This window comes from Diuraphis noxia, unplaced genomic scaffold (assembly GCF_037042655.1).
Source record: "Diuraphis noxia isolate RWA-SAM2 unplaced genomic scaffold, SU_Dnox_SAM2 contig0001, whole genome shotgun sequence".
Lineage (NCBI taxonomy): Eukaryota > Metazoa > Arthropoda > Insecta > Hemiptera > Aphididae > Diuraphis > Diuraphis noxia.
Genome location: NW_028301711.1, coordinates 73,908,260 through 73,924,753, shown reverse-complemented (window position 1 = coordinate 73,924,753; position 16,494 = coordinate 73,908,260). Strand labels below are relative to the sequence as shown.

Below are 16,494 nucleotides of genomic sequence, written 5' to 3'. Positions count from 1 at the left end.
TAATTTTAATACAAACTGTTTAAGGTTTAAGCCTTGTAATGTTGATAATGAATATAATAAATTAAGAATTCCCTATTCTTAAACAACAAAAATGAAATAAAAATATAAATAGGAATGATTATGAATTAAGATTAGATGTAACAGAAGTAGTTATAGAAGTTGATTTATCATATTTTGTGAACAATTTAAATAAGTGCTGTTGAATTACAAGCCAAGAGTCATAACATTCTACAGGGTAAGCACAATTAAATACAAAATATGACTTAAAACAAATTTCAAGAGCTTTTAAAGGACAGTTAAAACACCATAATTTTTTATTTACCCTGACGTAACAAGAATCAATGGAGCTTAAATCTTTTCCTACAAAGATTAAGTAAGGCTGTATTGTAGCTCCATATTCACTATATTTTGAACACCTCTTATCATAATCTTCTTGGAGACCAGTCAGATTCTATTTAAATTAAACATAAATAGGTATAAGTATAAATGTATTCATGAACTTATTTTAAATCAGAAACTTACAGTACAAAAATAAGTGAATGCAGAAGAAGATTCTAATAATGAAGGCTTCCAACATTTATTTTTTCCATTAGGTAAAGTATTTTTGATCAATGTTTTGGTCGGAATCAAATAAGGAATTAAAAGTAATTTTACAACATTCACTGTTTTTAAATCTAAAATAATAATAATTACAACAATTAATACATAATATGCAACGATACTAATACAATGATACCAATCATAATATTTTCCTTTTTATATTGATATAGATACTACTAAATCTAATACAGTAAAATACATAATGACCTTCATAAAATATTTTATTCAGACTATTAATTTACTCTAACTGATGTCCATCTATATTGTGGAGTTAATTTTATTGTTATTTTAAGATTTTTACTAACAAAGTAACAAAGTAACAAAGTAACAAAGTAAAACTATATTTAAAAATTAAAATAAGTATTTTCCTATTTCAATCAAACAAAAAAAAGGGATTTTTAACTTGAAACATGATTAGTAGTAAATGTGCTAACTCCAAAATCATGATTTTTGATAATAAGGATTTCAAAATTGTATAAGCTTTAAACATGTTTATTAGAAGTACTTAAATACATTTAAAAAAATTAGTTGAATTTAATTGTATATAGCACATCACAGATTTTTATCCAATATCATATGATATGCAATATGAATCACAAAATACCAATTTGGACTTAAAAGCGTTTGGTCTGAATACGGCGCTTTAAAAATTTAAGAAGTTAAAAATGTTAACTTTTCCAAGATTGCTACAAAAATATTAAATTTATTATACTATGCTCACTTCCGTTGAGTTCAGCTGAATCCAAATTCGACAATAGATTAGAAGCATATTTATCTTTTATACTGCTTCTTCTTATTTTTAATAATTTAGTTGAGAACACTTCCCAACTGTTTAAAAAATAATTAATATCTTTGAATAACTCAGGATACTCAATGCGAAAGTCTTCAACAATCTGTCCAAAATAATAATAATTTGAATACAATAATATTATAATTACAACATATTTAATTATATATAGGATATTGACATAGCAAAAACCATATTAATATGTTGATTGTTAATTTTAAACAAAATTAAAATTTTGACTTGAATTAAAATTTTAAAACAAAATATCCTATAGCATTTCTTATATCTGATTAACCTAATATTAATATTATTTAGATTAGTCTCAGATACTATATATAGTTTTAAATATATTAAAGAATTTGTTTAGAAATAAAAATTTTAATACTTTATTAAAACTGATAAAAAAAAACATACCAATTCATAACCAGTCGGACACTGAAGTGCAGGCCAAGATTCAAAAAATTCTGACAAATATTTTTTGCTAGGCTCTAAAATTTCATGTTTACGTAGCTCATAAGTCAACTGCCATTTTGACAAAACAACATTAAAATTTTCTGTCAACCCTTCATTTGCCAACCATCGCTTAATAGCCAATGTATCTTCTATACCATGTTAAATTTAAAATATACATTATTATTAATAAGTAAAAAAATAACAATTATTTATTTGTATTAAATTATAAATACCAGAAAATGAAATATGTGTAGCTGAAAGTTGTAAGTTCTTTACAACTGAACTAGAACTTATAGCACCAACAGTTCTTAAGCGCCTAGCCACATTCTTCCACCTTTCTATAAGTTTTCCCTTTGCATGGGTTTGACTAGGCCCCTCAGATCTTGCTGGTATAAAGTAAACACTCTAAATTCAAAATTAAAATAAAGACTATTTATCTGAGGTAAAATTAATTTAATCTATAAGACAATATTGTGTGTAGGTATATATTATTTATTACCTTATGCTCTTTAGGAAATACTTCCACTATTAAATCGGATATTTTGCGAAAAAATAAATCATTACCTCTGTAATATTTCAAAATAGTACTAATTTAAGTATTTTAAATACAATGAATAACTATGTTTTATGCATACTTGCTCTGATCCTGAAATAGATTATTAATCAAGAGTTGTGTTAGAATGTTCTGAGCTTCATCTGATAAAAATCCATTATTTTTTTTTGAATCGGCAAGTACATATCTTCCATCGTTTGTAGTGTGCAATTTTTCTAATAGTGTCTATTATAATAATAGTTTGTATGTTAATATATATTGTAATAGAATTTCTTAAATCATTTGTATTTAACAAATTCACTTAAGTACCTAATTAATTTAATGTATTTTATTTAATAAGTGTAGGTAAAAACAAATAACAATTGATTGACTATTTTTTAGGTAAATATTTATGAAATAGGGCGCTTAAGTTGGTAATTTATTTATAAAATTAAAAATAAACGTTTTAGTTTTAGTAATTACTAATTACAGTAAGTCTATAAAATAATAATAATAATGTATTAATATTAATTATTATTATTATTGTAATAGTTTCTGCTTAACCATCACAATTTTCATAAATTCATTCCTCAAATTATAAAAGTGGAGAGGAAATTATATAATTGTTCATGAATTTATTATGATGAACTTTAAAAATTACATTAGAAAACATTTAAATTTAATTCAACTTACTTCAATTGTCCATTGCATAGGCTTATATTTGCCATATTTACTATGATCACCTTTTGGACTCGTGTTAATCTTATTGTTTGATGAAATGTCTGTGAGTAACGAATTCTGTGGACAAGGTGGTATATTATTTTCGTTCTCAATAAGCGGTGGAGTTAGCTGCACCGTCGGTAAAGATGTTGTCCCCAAAGAATCCGTGAAAGACTGATAAAAAAACTGCAGTAAATAGTTGAGTTAATTTAACAATTACTAATTAGCAAAATCGAAACCGTTAAAAAATTATACTAACGTCTTCGTCATGAAACAAATCCATTGCAATTTGCGTGAGCTAAATGCACGTCAGTCAAAGAGCACAGATGAATCGATATGATGTGATATCAAAATAAATCAAAATAGTAAACGCGCTGAACAACATATTGACAAAAATAACCGTTCATAATAATCATTATACTTGGAGAAAATAATTTCCCCGTGGTAAAATCTAAATTTAGATTGCTATTATTTATTATCAACGCTCGAGCGTTATAAATAACATTTATATGTTCAGATATAACACTAAATGGTGTTGATTTAACAATAATGTCAGTTGTCAAATTTATTATCTATAGACATTACTGTTTGAATTAGTTATCCAAATGTTCTTTTAACACTTTTATAATTTATTATGAGCTACAGAATACTCAATTTAAGATTTGCATATTCAACTCTTCAGTTTAAGTAAAATTAATAACACAATTACTAAAACTGAATACATACCAAAAGTTGATTTAAATATAATCAGCTTTTGAAATTATTTTAATTTTTGGTTATTTAAACCATATGTGTTGTTAAACAATATTATTTAGTTCAACTTTCTGTTTCCATTATTTAAACCACATTAAATTCTTAATTTAACATTCATACATTCAACATCTTAACATAAGTAAAATCAACTCCAATATTTCTATGTGTGTAAAGAAATACATTGAATTATCTCTGTTTTGTGAATTCGGATTGTGCATCATGTAAAAACGTGCGAAAAAAATCCGATTACCGCAGTATAAAATAAATATGCACTCAACGAGTCGGTACTCGGTAAAACCAAAGTAATGTAAAAAATAAAATAAGTGACACCGTGGGACAAAATTTTTGTTAAACTAGATAGGTACCATTAAAAAAAAAAAAAAAAAAAAAACAGAAAAAAACGTAATAGATGTTTACAATGTGTAAATATAATATACGAACTGCTGCACAAGAATTCGAAACGTATAAATTATAAGAAATTTGAACTTAATTAAAAATGTATAATTAGAGCTCAGCTTTATATTTAAAGGGACACAAAAAATTGTTTTGATAAGCAATACAAATCTATATACATAATACATTATATCAATGTAATACAAATTACTCATAATATGTTTGTTTTTGTTTTTTATCTTCGACAAACGAATATCATTGAAATTCAAATAGCTGCAGCATATTATATAATTACTAGAAATTTGTACATTTTAATTTAATACTTATATTACACACTAACAATATTATATATTTAATTGTGAATGTAAAAAAAAAATCAAATGTGCATAATTATCAATATTGTGATAGTATAAAAATATTAAAAATGCGCTCAAGAAACTGCAGAAACTGCTGTCATTTAAATATTTATTTTTTATTAGTACACGAATAAAACCTAATTATTTTGACTCCTATCTTGTTGAATGACAATAAAGATATATGCTAATTATTTCGAACTTTGCAGTGTTCATTTTTTACAGTGGATTACAGTCTGTTTATCAAACATTTGCCTAATAATATAATACTTATGGTAATTTTATATTAATATATTATATATTAATATTAATATGATGTGTATGATCAACGGTGGACAGGCAGACGGCCCGAGCCACAATTGGGCACATTTTGATGACTAGAAAATATTAAAATTAACACTCATCCCGCTCACAATTAATTTATAAATGAACAGTCTCTTATAAATTATTTAATAAAGGTATTAATTTATCTTAAACATTAAAATAGCTAGTTGCAACGTGAATTATTGTAAATATTATACATATGGGTACACCTAAATAATAAACTTGGTTAATTTTGGTGAGTTTGGAACTGTACTCTTTAAATTTTAAAACGCATAAAACTATTTAAACTATGAAGAAATAATAATTAAATTTTAAAGTAAATAACTATTGAGTATGTACTACTCGGTACCCAACATAATTGCTTAAATATTTTATTTATAAAACAAGAAAAAGTAAGTACCTGTATAATCAAATTAACAAAAAAAATTAATAATATAAGAGCCAATAAGTATAGTGAATAATTAGTGTGAAATCATGTGTAATTCATAACCAAATAATAGCAGTAGACATTTGAAAATTTTCGATTTTATTGCCTACAAATTTCAAATTTTGTTATTCAAATAGCTTAAAAACTTAATACAAGTCTCTTCGTAACCTGTTATTACTGAAATACAAAAATTTAATAAAATTATAGCTACATTTTTTTTTATAGATATTTGCATCAACGTACTAAGTTCATTTTTTGCACGTTTGCGTTTTAACATTTATATCGATTATTTTATATTTAATACATTATGTCGATTGCGTTACATTTTAGTCTAAAAATAATTAGATAAGTATAGGAGAATAAGTTATAATTTTCATTTTCAAATTTCAAATTGTATTGTATCGTGCCAATTGATAATATTAACATTTACCTACCGTTAGAATCAATATATTTATACAATATTATTTGGTCGCAGTTTGTTGCCTAATTTCACAAAATTTATTTTCAATAATTTTTATTTATTTATTTTTTTTTTAACTATACATATTATACCCTCAGTAACATAAACCATATTGGATTTAAAGCAAAATAATTAATCACATATTTGTGAAGTAACTAAATCCAAGTGTTAATTATATTTTTGTTTGGATGTTGGCGATTGTAATGAATTGGATAATATTTGCTATGGATTGAGGGTGATTGCTTAGTATTTCTGGAGGTGATTCGGGAAGGTTGTGGCTTGTTCGGATATTGTGGTATGTTTGGAATTCGGCGAGGATGAAGCTTATGGTGACTTGGACACCGCATGATGGGCACATTGGAGGTTCTTCCTTGGCCATTAGGAAGCTGTGAGAAAATTGAGTGTGGCCGATTCTGAGTCTAATTATTATGAACTTAAATTTTCTATGGATTTCGTAGGAAATTTCCAATTTTTGGTATTATGTTTAATACGGTTCAATTTTATTTACTAAGATGTCCATTCCTAGTTGCCATCTAAACATTTATTTGTTATAAGCGTTCGTATGTCACCGAATGGAACGATTTGTGTGTACGATAATAATTGGAAGGTGATTGCAGTTTTGGCTGCAAGATCGGTGAGTTCGTTTTCTTTTATGCCAGAGTGTTCGGGAATCCAGAAGAGTTTAATTTTGAATTTGTTGTGTTACTGTAGCATATAAGTTTTATTCAGAATTATGTAGGCCAATGTCTGATTGGTTGAATGTTTTTTTTTTTTTTTTTGATAGCGCTGAGGGAGTCAGTGAAAATGATGGTGTCTTGTAGGCAGTGATCGGTTACTATTATATCGATTGCTTTAAGTATGACAAATGATTCTGCTGAGAAGACTGCTAACTGAGCAGGAGTTGGGGAGTTTGTACATTTTTAAAAATGTAATAATGATTATAAACGTATTTCTTAATACTCTTAGAATTTAATTTTATATTGTTTACTTTTAAGACCATCTTCCTTCACAAAATTTCAAACCATATGAAATCGATGAATAATTTTCTATTTATTGAATTTTGAACACTGATCAAAACTCACAAGATACTTATAAGTACGCACACTATTCATATTTGATTTTCAGTTTGCGTAAAATTAGCTATATTACCTATATCATACAAAGCTGTAAATATTCTTTTGTTTAATTTGAATGAAAAATATATTTTAATATTTTATCAATACATATATAATTGTAGGTGTTTGGTGTAAATGTTCATTCTAAATTGAACAGACACCCGAAGAATAAACATAACCTATATTTATTAATATATATGTCTATATATTTTGTGCTATATTTTGTACTATATTTTGTTGTATTATCACGTGTGAGAAAATAACATTCACACCTCTAAAATTAATTGGGATACTATAGCAATAAATGACAAAATTGGATCCATACATAATATATATTATGTTTATGTTTTAAAATAAAAAGAATAGGCGATTATGAAAATGTCTAAAAAAATAATTTCATGCCCATTGTACAATAGATGTTGAAATTATGAAAAAAAAAATATGAATATAAACAATGAATTTGAACACGTGTAACAAATTATAATTTTATACGTGCAGTAATTAATCAAATAAAAAATGATTTTAAAGTTACATAGCAGTAATATTCAAACAAAAACGTGTATCGTTGAAAATTGAGATTGCTTGAATAATTATAATAATATATTTATCTATCTACAGGGAAATAGTGACTTTTAAAAGTGATCCATTTTTAATATCCTTTGTTTAAACCTGATTATGTCATCATTTTGTTTGTACATCGTTACAAGATATTGTACTATTGTTTGAAACAAATATTTCATTGTAAGGTTCTCAGTTTATCATATTATATAATATTATTATTTTTGAATGTCACATTGATCATGATATTATTAGTTTATTACGTATAAAATATCAATGCAAACTATTATAAGTTAGTAGTGACGTGTTTAGGTGTAAGTGTTGTATAGGTCACATTTAAAAATAGTTGAACAATTGTAATCGGTTTCATTCAAAACTTTCAAATCTTATAACTTTAATGCACTGAAATTTTAATATTTAAACCTCCCAATTTCAAAATATTATAGATTCTGTCTATAAAATAATTTTACAAATACTAAAAATTAAAATATCAAATATTTACTAAAAATTTTAGCAATTGAAATAAATAGACATAGGCACATAATATATTTAGGTACCAGAAATATTTTTGAATTAAAATAGCAAACCAGTAATTTAAAAGTATTATTAATTTTTTTAATACGTTAGGGTATGGCATTTATATTCTAAAAATTACATATTAATAAATTGCCCGAATTATGTTGATTGTATTTTATTTAAATTTAATTTAAGCTAAAAACATCATATTTACCACTGAATTTATCAAATATATTTTTTAAATAATCCATAATATGTTTGGATTAACTTACTCTGGGTCAGAGGTCGGTAAACTTTTTACTTACACAGTCCATATTTTATCAGCTTTTCATTAATACCACATACTAAATTAAAATAAACGTCTTAAAAAAACAATTTTAACGTATGATACTAATATATTTATGGATATTAATAACTATATGATGTGTTTCACTTTGTGGGTTTTTCCTTATTAGCTAGTTTTGAATTAAATCCAAGAGTAGAAAAAAAAAAATAAGTGTTGATTCTTGTGTGCAAAAGAATATAAATATTTAGTTTCTAGTATGATTTTTGAGGTTGAATTTTTCCCGTTCATTCGTTTGTATATCCACTTTCATATTGAATGTTGTTTCTTAAAACTAAATTCGTGTGTTTGACACTTATCGTGAACAATTCTTATTTTTTCAACATTTAAGAATTAAAATTGAAAATGTATGCTCACAAGTATAAGTGCTACCGAAAAAGGTAAACACTTTTAAATCAAATCTTTTAATGCGTTTAAAATCTATTTCAAGAAGGCATGATTAAAATATTTTTAAGTGATTACTTTCTTTAAAAGCAGTTTTAAGAATATAGTTGTTTTGCAATTCTATATGACTTATACCTGTAAATTTAAATTCAACATCATCAATGTCGATAGAAAAAGGATTTTGAAATAACTTGACGTAAAAATCAGAAAATCGTATTAAAAAATCACCTTAATTCGGAAAAATATTTTACATCCCCGAAGAAGAAGAAAAATTCATCGCATTCTTCCAAAAACGTTTTAAATTAACGATGTGCCGAAGAATTTTTACGTACTACATGTAGTTAACCATGGTCCGCGGCATAGGTGGAAAGGGAGAGGAGGTCTAAGTCCCCCCCTCCGAGCCCCCCCCCCCACCCCCAAAAAAAAAAAAATTTTGTCAGGTGTCATGTAGAATGTAATAATTTTATTTGAATATAGTTTTTTTTAGTTAATTTAGCCCCCCCCCAGAAATTTCTATGGATTTCCACCTATAAATATCATAGGTGCTTTCATGTTTGTCTTCTCTCATTTTTTATTATTGTGTCTATCATCAATAATGCATATTTCAGTACATTAAAAAAAAACAATTTAAATTAACAAACTATACAATTGATTCTGCAATTTGTATACATAAGTTTTATAAGTGCTAACTACAATATATTTATACAATAACGCATTAACGTAAAATATAAATGTTCATTATCGGGTATAACCACTAAGCAATAAAAATAAAAGATTTATTTTTATAAATTACCCGAAATAAATTTTTCTGTGCATATTTTGGTGATATTATTGGCTAAAAATATACCTACATATTTTATAATTTTTAGCGCATATAGCGTTTTATTTAATTATTATCAATACAAAATATTTTTCTCGATCAAAAAACTCTAAAATGAATACAATGTTTCTCATAAGTTTTGTTAGTGGAAATTATAAAATTCTGACAAAATTCATCAAAATCACAAAAATTGACAAATTATTTCGAGCTAGAAATTAAAAAAAAATTTTAATTTATACCTTAGGTTTGAAAATTTAACACAAGATTCCCCTAAGTTTTCCCACATAAAAAAAAAAAAAATGTTTACTGCAGTCAAATAAATTTTTACAATCGTTTGAATTAAACATTGAATACGAATTTTGATACAACGAATTTCTTATTTTGTTATTGAAAAACTATTAAACCATAATTAGGTGAAATTTTCATCAAATTTTTATTCTATCATGTTCTATATAAATATTTTGGCTTTCTAAAAATTACTTATAGACATTTTGAGTTTTCAATTTTTTTCGTTTTATTTTCTGTATACATTTCAAAAACTTGAAAATTTATACCAAAGTTTCTAGTATATTGTTACAATAGCAATTGAAAAATATTAAAAATACATAGGTACGTTTTTTTTAAGCATTTAAAGATCAACTTTTCACAAAGTTTCCAAATTATTTAATAGTTAAAAATGTATGAAACGTTAGGATTAAAAATTTAAAAAGAGATTCACGTAAGTATTTCATTCTGTAACCAAAAAATATGAAAAAATATATAAACACAGTTTTTTTTGTAAAGTTATTTAAAGTTCAAATTGGGACGAAATTGCATATTATAAATAATCAAGAAATTTTAGTTATATTGTTGTAATTTAAAAATATTAGTCGTTGATGGTATTTGAAATTTTTAAAGTTTATTATTACATATAACATACAAGTATGGTAATATGCAATATTATTATATCAATACATTCTACCTGCTACAATAGCAATGATAACAATATAAATATAATATAAAATATCGTAAGCAGATAACTCGTCTCTACTCATGCCTATTTTTTGTATGTAATGATATTATGTCATTGAATTCAAATTTTTTATTGTACCTATACATTTTCTAACGTAACTTTAATTTGCAACTTATATTATATTTTACATAACAAATATAATATTATTCCTATCAAAATAAAATATATTTTCTCCTTATACTTGAAAATGTAACTTTTACTATAAATTATTGGTAACATAATATGTGGTTATATATAGTTTTGATAAATTTATTTCAAGCAATACAACATTTGAAAAGAATGTGAACGCTATAGATTTCATTAGGTATGGATGTGTATAGACCATCACTGAAATTTAATTAAAAGTTTTCCAAAGTTGAATATTATTGATAAGATTTTATCATATTTTACCATTAAATTTCACTGTCGATGCCACCTAAAGTAACAGCTGATTAAATATCAAACGAATTAATAAACTAATTCATTTGGAATGAATATAGATAATTATTAAATATTTATAATTATAAATATTTTACATTCAAAATTCAACTGTTTGTATATTGTATAACTATTTGTTTCGTACAACGAGCTATTATTTTCGTTATAAAATGGAATGTTTTATTATAAGATATAGGATTCAAAATATCTAATATATCCAATTGCAAACATCCTATAACATACAATCTGAAATAACTATTTGTTTATTTGTATTAGTTCAAAATCATAATAATAACTTATTATTTATTATATCATACAACACTTTTGTTTTTTGAATCATCTGAAAAAAAAAGTCTAAAGGTATCAATGCATCATCGTATTTAGTAAAGAATTTAGTCACTTAAACAAACGAGAGTCTTATATTCCACTATTTGTAAATTACATTCAACACTGATTCTAAAATTCAAAATTGGTTTTACAATAAATTAATTATTTTGACTCTACTTAAAGTACCTACTAAACAGGTATATGATCGATCAATTGAATTGATTCAATTCAATACAGCCAACTCAATTTTACAATTTGTTTTCAAATTTGTTGTTTCTGTTTTTTTGATATTCCAACAAAGACAACAGTAACTGCATCTCATTGTATGAAACGTCTTCGTTCGATTCTACGTTGATTCAATGTCTTTGGAAATCAAAGAAAACAGAATACCAAATTGAAAAAATAAAATTGAAAAATTGATTTATAATTTATTCGTCGAACATGTCAAATTATAATTTATAATAGTTTCAATATTTTCTTCGCCTTCTGAAAAAAGTGAACATTGAAATTGGTCACTTATTGTTCTTGTTAGTGACGAGAGATATGGCACCATTGTAACCATGTAACTTTCGTTCTATACGGAAAAGCAAACATTGTTTTCTTTTTCTCACTCAACTATAAAACCATATTGGACCACATCATAGTATACCTATATATTTACTTATACCTGACGTGTTTACTGAAATTAGTTTTTGGTTAATATATTATATCATATGATAAAAACAATTTAGAGCTGCTCCTAAAAGTATTAACATCACGAGACATTTTAATCCATATAAAAATTATAATAATTGATAGATCCCTATATTATATTTTAATAAATATTAACAATTAATCAAATTTATATCCCATTATAAAAGTTTCATGTGACAGGATAACTGACTTTTTTCAATGGATGATAAAAAACAATTTTCATTAAATATTAAGTGTTCGTCGTTGATACAACGATTATTTAATATTTAAAGTTTTCCGCGAACAAGTTTTAATGTTAATGACTTGCCATTTAAACTTTTTAATAATTTTCTTTGTGTGGATGTGATAACATTAAATTTGTAACACTATGGCATATAATAATTATAATGATCAGTGTAATTATCAAGTCGTAACTATTTCAGACTTAAAATTCAGACGAATGAAAAATATTGTGACCGTGTTAATGTTGTTAATAAATTTAGTTTTACCATTAATCATAATATTTCATTTTAATATCTACAAGCATGATCTTTAATCCTTGCAATCATATAATATGCAAAGTTCAATGAGCATATTATTTTATATTTAGCTATATCTTATAGAATTTAATTTGTTAATTTTGATATTTTCTAGATATTTAGATATCTAGAGCTTCTAGATATTTTGGTCGTGATGAAGCTCATTTAATATAATATATATACAAATACAATGTCACGATAGTAAGTAAAATTCAAATAATGACTGTCTAAATTGAATTTTTAAGTGATAAAATAATTTAATTTAAATATTATAAATTAATTTAAAAACAAACGATTTTATTTTCCATAGCGGCTTGGCTATTGAAAAAGACGCAAAATCTGTTGTTTGAAATACGTGAAACAAATTGTATATTCTCAGCGGGTATAATTTTACTGATTGCGGTAACATAATCGATTTGTTTGATGTTATTGATGGAATTAAAAATAATTGCTTGGTTCATTTTCGGTAAAGTAGTATTTGAAGCTATCTCTGCAAATGTTTTTTTATTACCTACGTGTAAGTTGAGAAGGACTGTTGGTATTGTTCATATTGTTGGTTTGAAAATAAGGCTTATCGCCCATAGTTTGGATATTATTAATTAATTGGTGTAATTAATGCAATAATGATAATCATATTAACTGCCAGCTGAATTTACTAGTGTGTTACTGCTATCGATAGCTATAAATGCGATAACATGCGACACAGGCGTGTCCACGGTCGGGCGGTGAACACGAACTGACAGCACTTATTATTTATTATTTAAATAGGTAGTTAAATATTAAATGATTTAAATGTATGATGTAATTAGGTAGTAATTAAACTAATTATTGTATGTTTTATACGTCATATCATTAAGTATACTGACTTGAAATTTCTTTAATAACATAATGTACTTAACGCAATAATTTTTAAACAATTAAGTTTTTCGAAAAAAATCCATTGACGACATTTGTGATCTATGTATATTATTAAGGGTGCCGTAAATTTTATAATACCTAACACTTGGAAAGCACAACGTTTGTACATGAAGTAAATTAGTAAGGTAAGTATTTCTTAAATAAATAAAATGTATAAGTAGAAAAATAAATTTGATTAATATAATATTAATTTGTGCATGCATTATTATACATTACATATTATCAGTTTTTAATTAAATTTTAGTTTCAGTTTGATCAGTTTTGTTCATTCAGTTACATCACCAAATGTTATTCAATGTTTGATGACACAAAAGATGTTTTATTTTAAAAATTAAAAGCTGACACTCCATAGCAGAAACATAATACAACCTCAAGTATTCTTACCCCTATTATTACTTATTACCATCTACTTGGACACATCAAGATGGCAGATGGCTGCCTATCTATTTACACCTACCTACAATATATTTAAAAACATAATTTTCTCTGTTCAGAAGTAATTTTAATTTGCATATATTCAAATTTTGCAATCTGGCTTAGTAATTATTAGGTATTAAGAATTAAGATTATTCATATTTACTACAAATATACTTAGCCAGATGGCTTAAGAGATAAATAATGAAATCACATAACTTAACGCCCGTTAAATTTGCAAATGAGAACGATGACAAATAAAAATATTGTTTCCAATATAGAATTTTGATAATTGAAGATACTACAAAATTAATTAAACATACACAACAATTATGTAAATATACTTTTTACTGTTAAATTATTTTGTTATACGTATGTTATATATAACTTATAAGTATATCCTTTCTCAACTTATTAGATATTCAACTACTCAAGTTAATTTCAAAGAAGCTAAAAAATTAAGCCTGACAATATGAATTCTAAAAGAAAACTGATCCCAATAATATTGTAATCTAAAAAATCGGGTAAGTCATGGATGTCGCTCTGCTGTACAGTAGGTTACTGTAATGGATGGGATTAAATTTTAATGCAATGATAGGTATAATTGTTTACGAAAAACGATTCTGAACGGAGATGAATTATCAGTCTAGGATATATTATTTTTAAATATTGTCATATACTCTATTTTGAAACAAATATTTTATTTTTCAATTAAGACAGATTTTGTATAAGGCATGGTTAATCAATTTTTCCAAAAACATTGCATGTAGTTATCATAATTCATAATACCATATATTATCATAGATATACATACACCTGGTTTGAGGATAAATCGTTATCATTATGCGATTTCGTAAAAATTTAAAACTCAAACGCTCAAAACATTTTTCCTATAATGACACCTCAAATTTTCTATAGCTATTTGAAGCAAAACTTATAGAAAACTTGGTGTTAAATTTTATAACCTAAGATATAAATACAAACAATATTATGAATTTTGAACTACAAAATAATTTGCAAATATTCATGGTTTTGACGAATTTTTGTCAATATTTAAAATTCAAATGCTAATAAAAATTTAATTTGAATTTCCGGTGGACATTTTGTTTGTGATAAAGATTGACAAATTTGTAAGGAATCTTGTATTAAATTTTTAAATCTTAGATTTAAAAAGAAAATTTTTATGAATTTCTAGCTTAAAACAATTTGCAAATTTTTGTGATTATTACGTATTTTGTCAAAATTCAAAATTTGAATGCTTATAAAAAAAAATTGTTACTATAAATTTATTTTACTTTTAAACTGCTATTGTAAAAATATGTTAAGAGCCTTGTATTAAATCTTCAATATTTTCTACCCAAAAAATAAATTTTTATCGATATTAATTTAAAAAAAAACTAATAATGATCGAAAATTGCATGTACCTATGAATAGTACAACATAAGTAAAAAATGTTTGAAAATTTCATGGCGGATATAATATACTTATAAAAACATTCGGTGAAAATTTCATGTATCAATGGTCATTTGTTTTAAAGTTACATCAATAATCAAAATCGATTTTGTCGAAAACTGATTGTGCGTAAAATTTCCCGTTTTTCCCTTAATTTTTAGTTTGTTTATCCCGATTATTTAGAAAAATATATAAGACTAGATAAGACCAACTAGATTCACTTTCTGATCGAATTAGGTACTGAAGTCAAAAATCGAAGCACTTTTACTGCCCCAAAACGAGATGACAGACACAAAAAAAAAATATTCATGGTTTTGACGAATTTTTGTCAATATTTGAACTTCAAATGCTAATAAAAAAAGATTGTGTCCAAGTATTTTTATAATTTTTTAATTACTATAAGAATGACTTATGAGGAACTTTGTATTAAATTTTCAAGTATTTTGATAAAGCCAAAAAAATTTTATCGACACTTCAAAAGAAAATTTTCAGAAAAATTGAAAATTTCAGTTGTCTATAAATATCTCAAAAAAAGTCAAAATATTTTGAAAATTAAATCATGTAAAGGAAATGCCAATATTAATAACTGGTAAAATTTTCAAGTATCTACTACATATACTTTTTGAATAATAACAAATATTTAAAATCGTTTGAGGATAAATCGTTAACTATCGCTACACTATTTCGTAAAAATTTAAAATTCAAACGCACTAAAAATTTTTCCTATATTGATGTTTCGAGTTTTCTCTATAGCTACTTGAAGGAAAACTTATGGAAAACTTAGTGTTGTATTTTTAATCCTTAGTTATAAATACAAAAAGTTTTATGATTTTTCAACTTCAAAATTACTTTCAAATTTTCTTGTTTTCGACAGATTTCGTAAAAATTTGAACTATAAACGCTTATAAAAAAAACTTGTGCCTATGTATTCTTATAATTTTTTAATCAACTTAAGGATAACTTATGAGAAACTTTGTATTAAATTTTCAATTATTTTGATAGGGCCAAAAAAAAATTGTCGACACTTCAAAAAAAATTTTCAGAAAAATTGAAAATTTTCGTTGTCTATAAATATCTCAAAAAAAAGCGGGTAAGTGGATGCCACTCTGCTGTACATTAGGTGGTGGGGTGGACCTCCGACTAGGGTAGGTTAGATTTGAATGCAATGATAGGTATCATTGTATACGAAAAACGATTCTGAACGG

General features: G+C 25.0%; 2 protein-coding genes across 2 annotated transcripts in view; one reads left to right on the top strand and one right to left on the bottom strand.

The window, feature by feature from the left end:
* The window catches only part of Gad1 (glutamate decarboxylase), a 138,736-nt gene that overhangs the window by 8,315 nt on the left and 113,927 nt on the right, over window positions 1–16,494 (top strand). The window lies entirely within an intron of this gene.
* On the bottom strand, window positions 119–3,098 carry LOC149061644 (uncharacterized). The gene is made up of 8 exons (XM_089217647.1): window positions 3,066–3,098; window positions 2,476–2,618; window positions 2,340–2,406; window positions 2,074–2,245; window positions 1,802–1,989; window positions 1,322–1,493; window positions 523–674; window positions 119–451 (listed from the first exon to the last, which is right to left on the bottom strand). Exons 1-8 carry the CDS (start codon window positions 3,081–3,083, stop codon window positions 119–121), a joined length of 1,245 nt encoding a protein of 414 aa, XP_089073773.1. The 5' UTR covers window positions 3,084–3,098.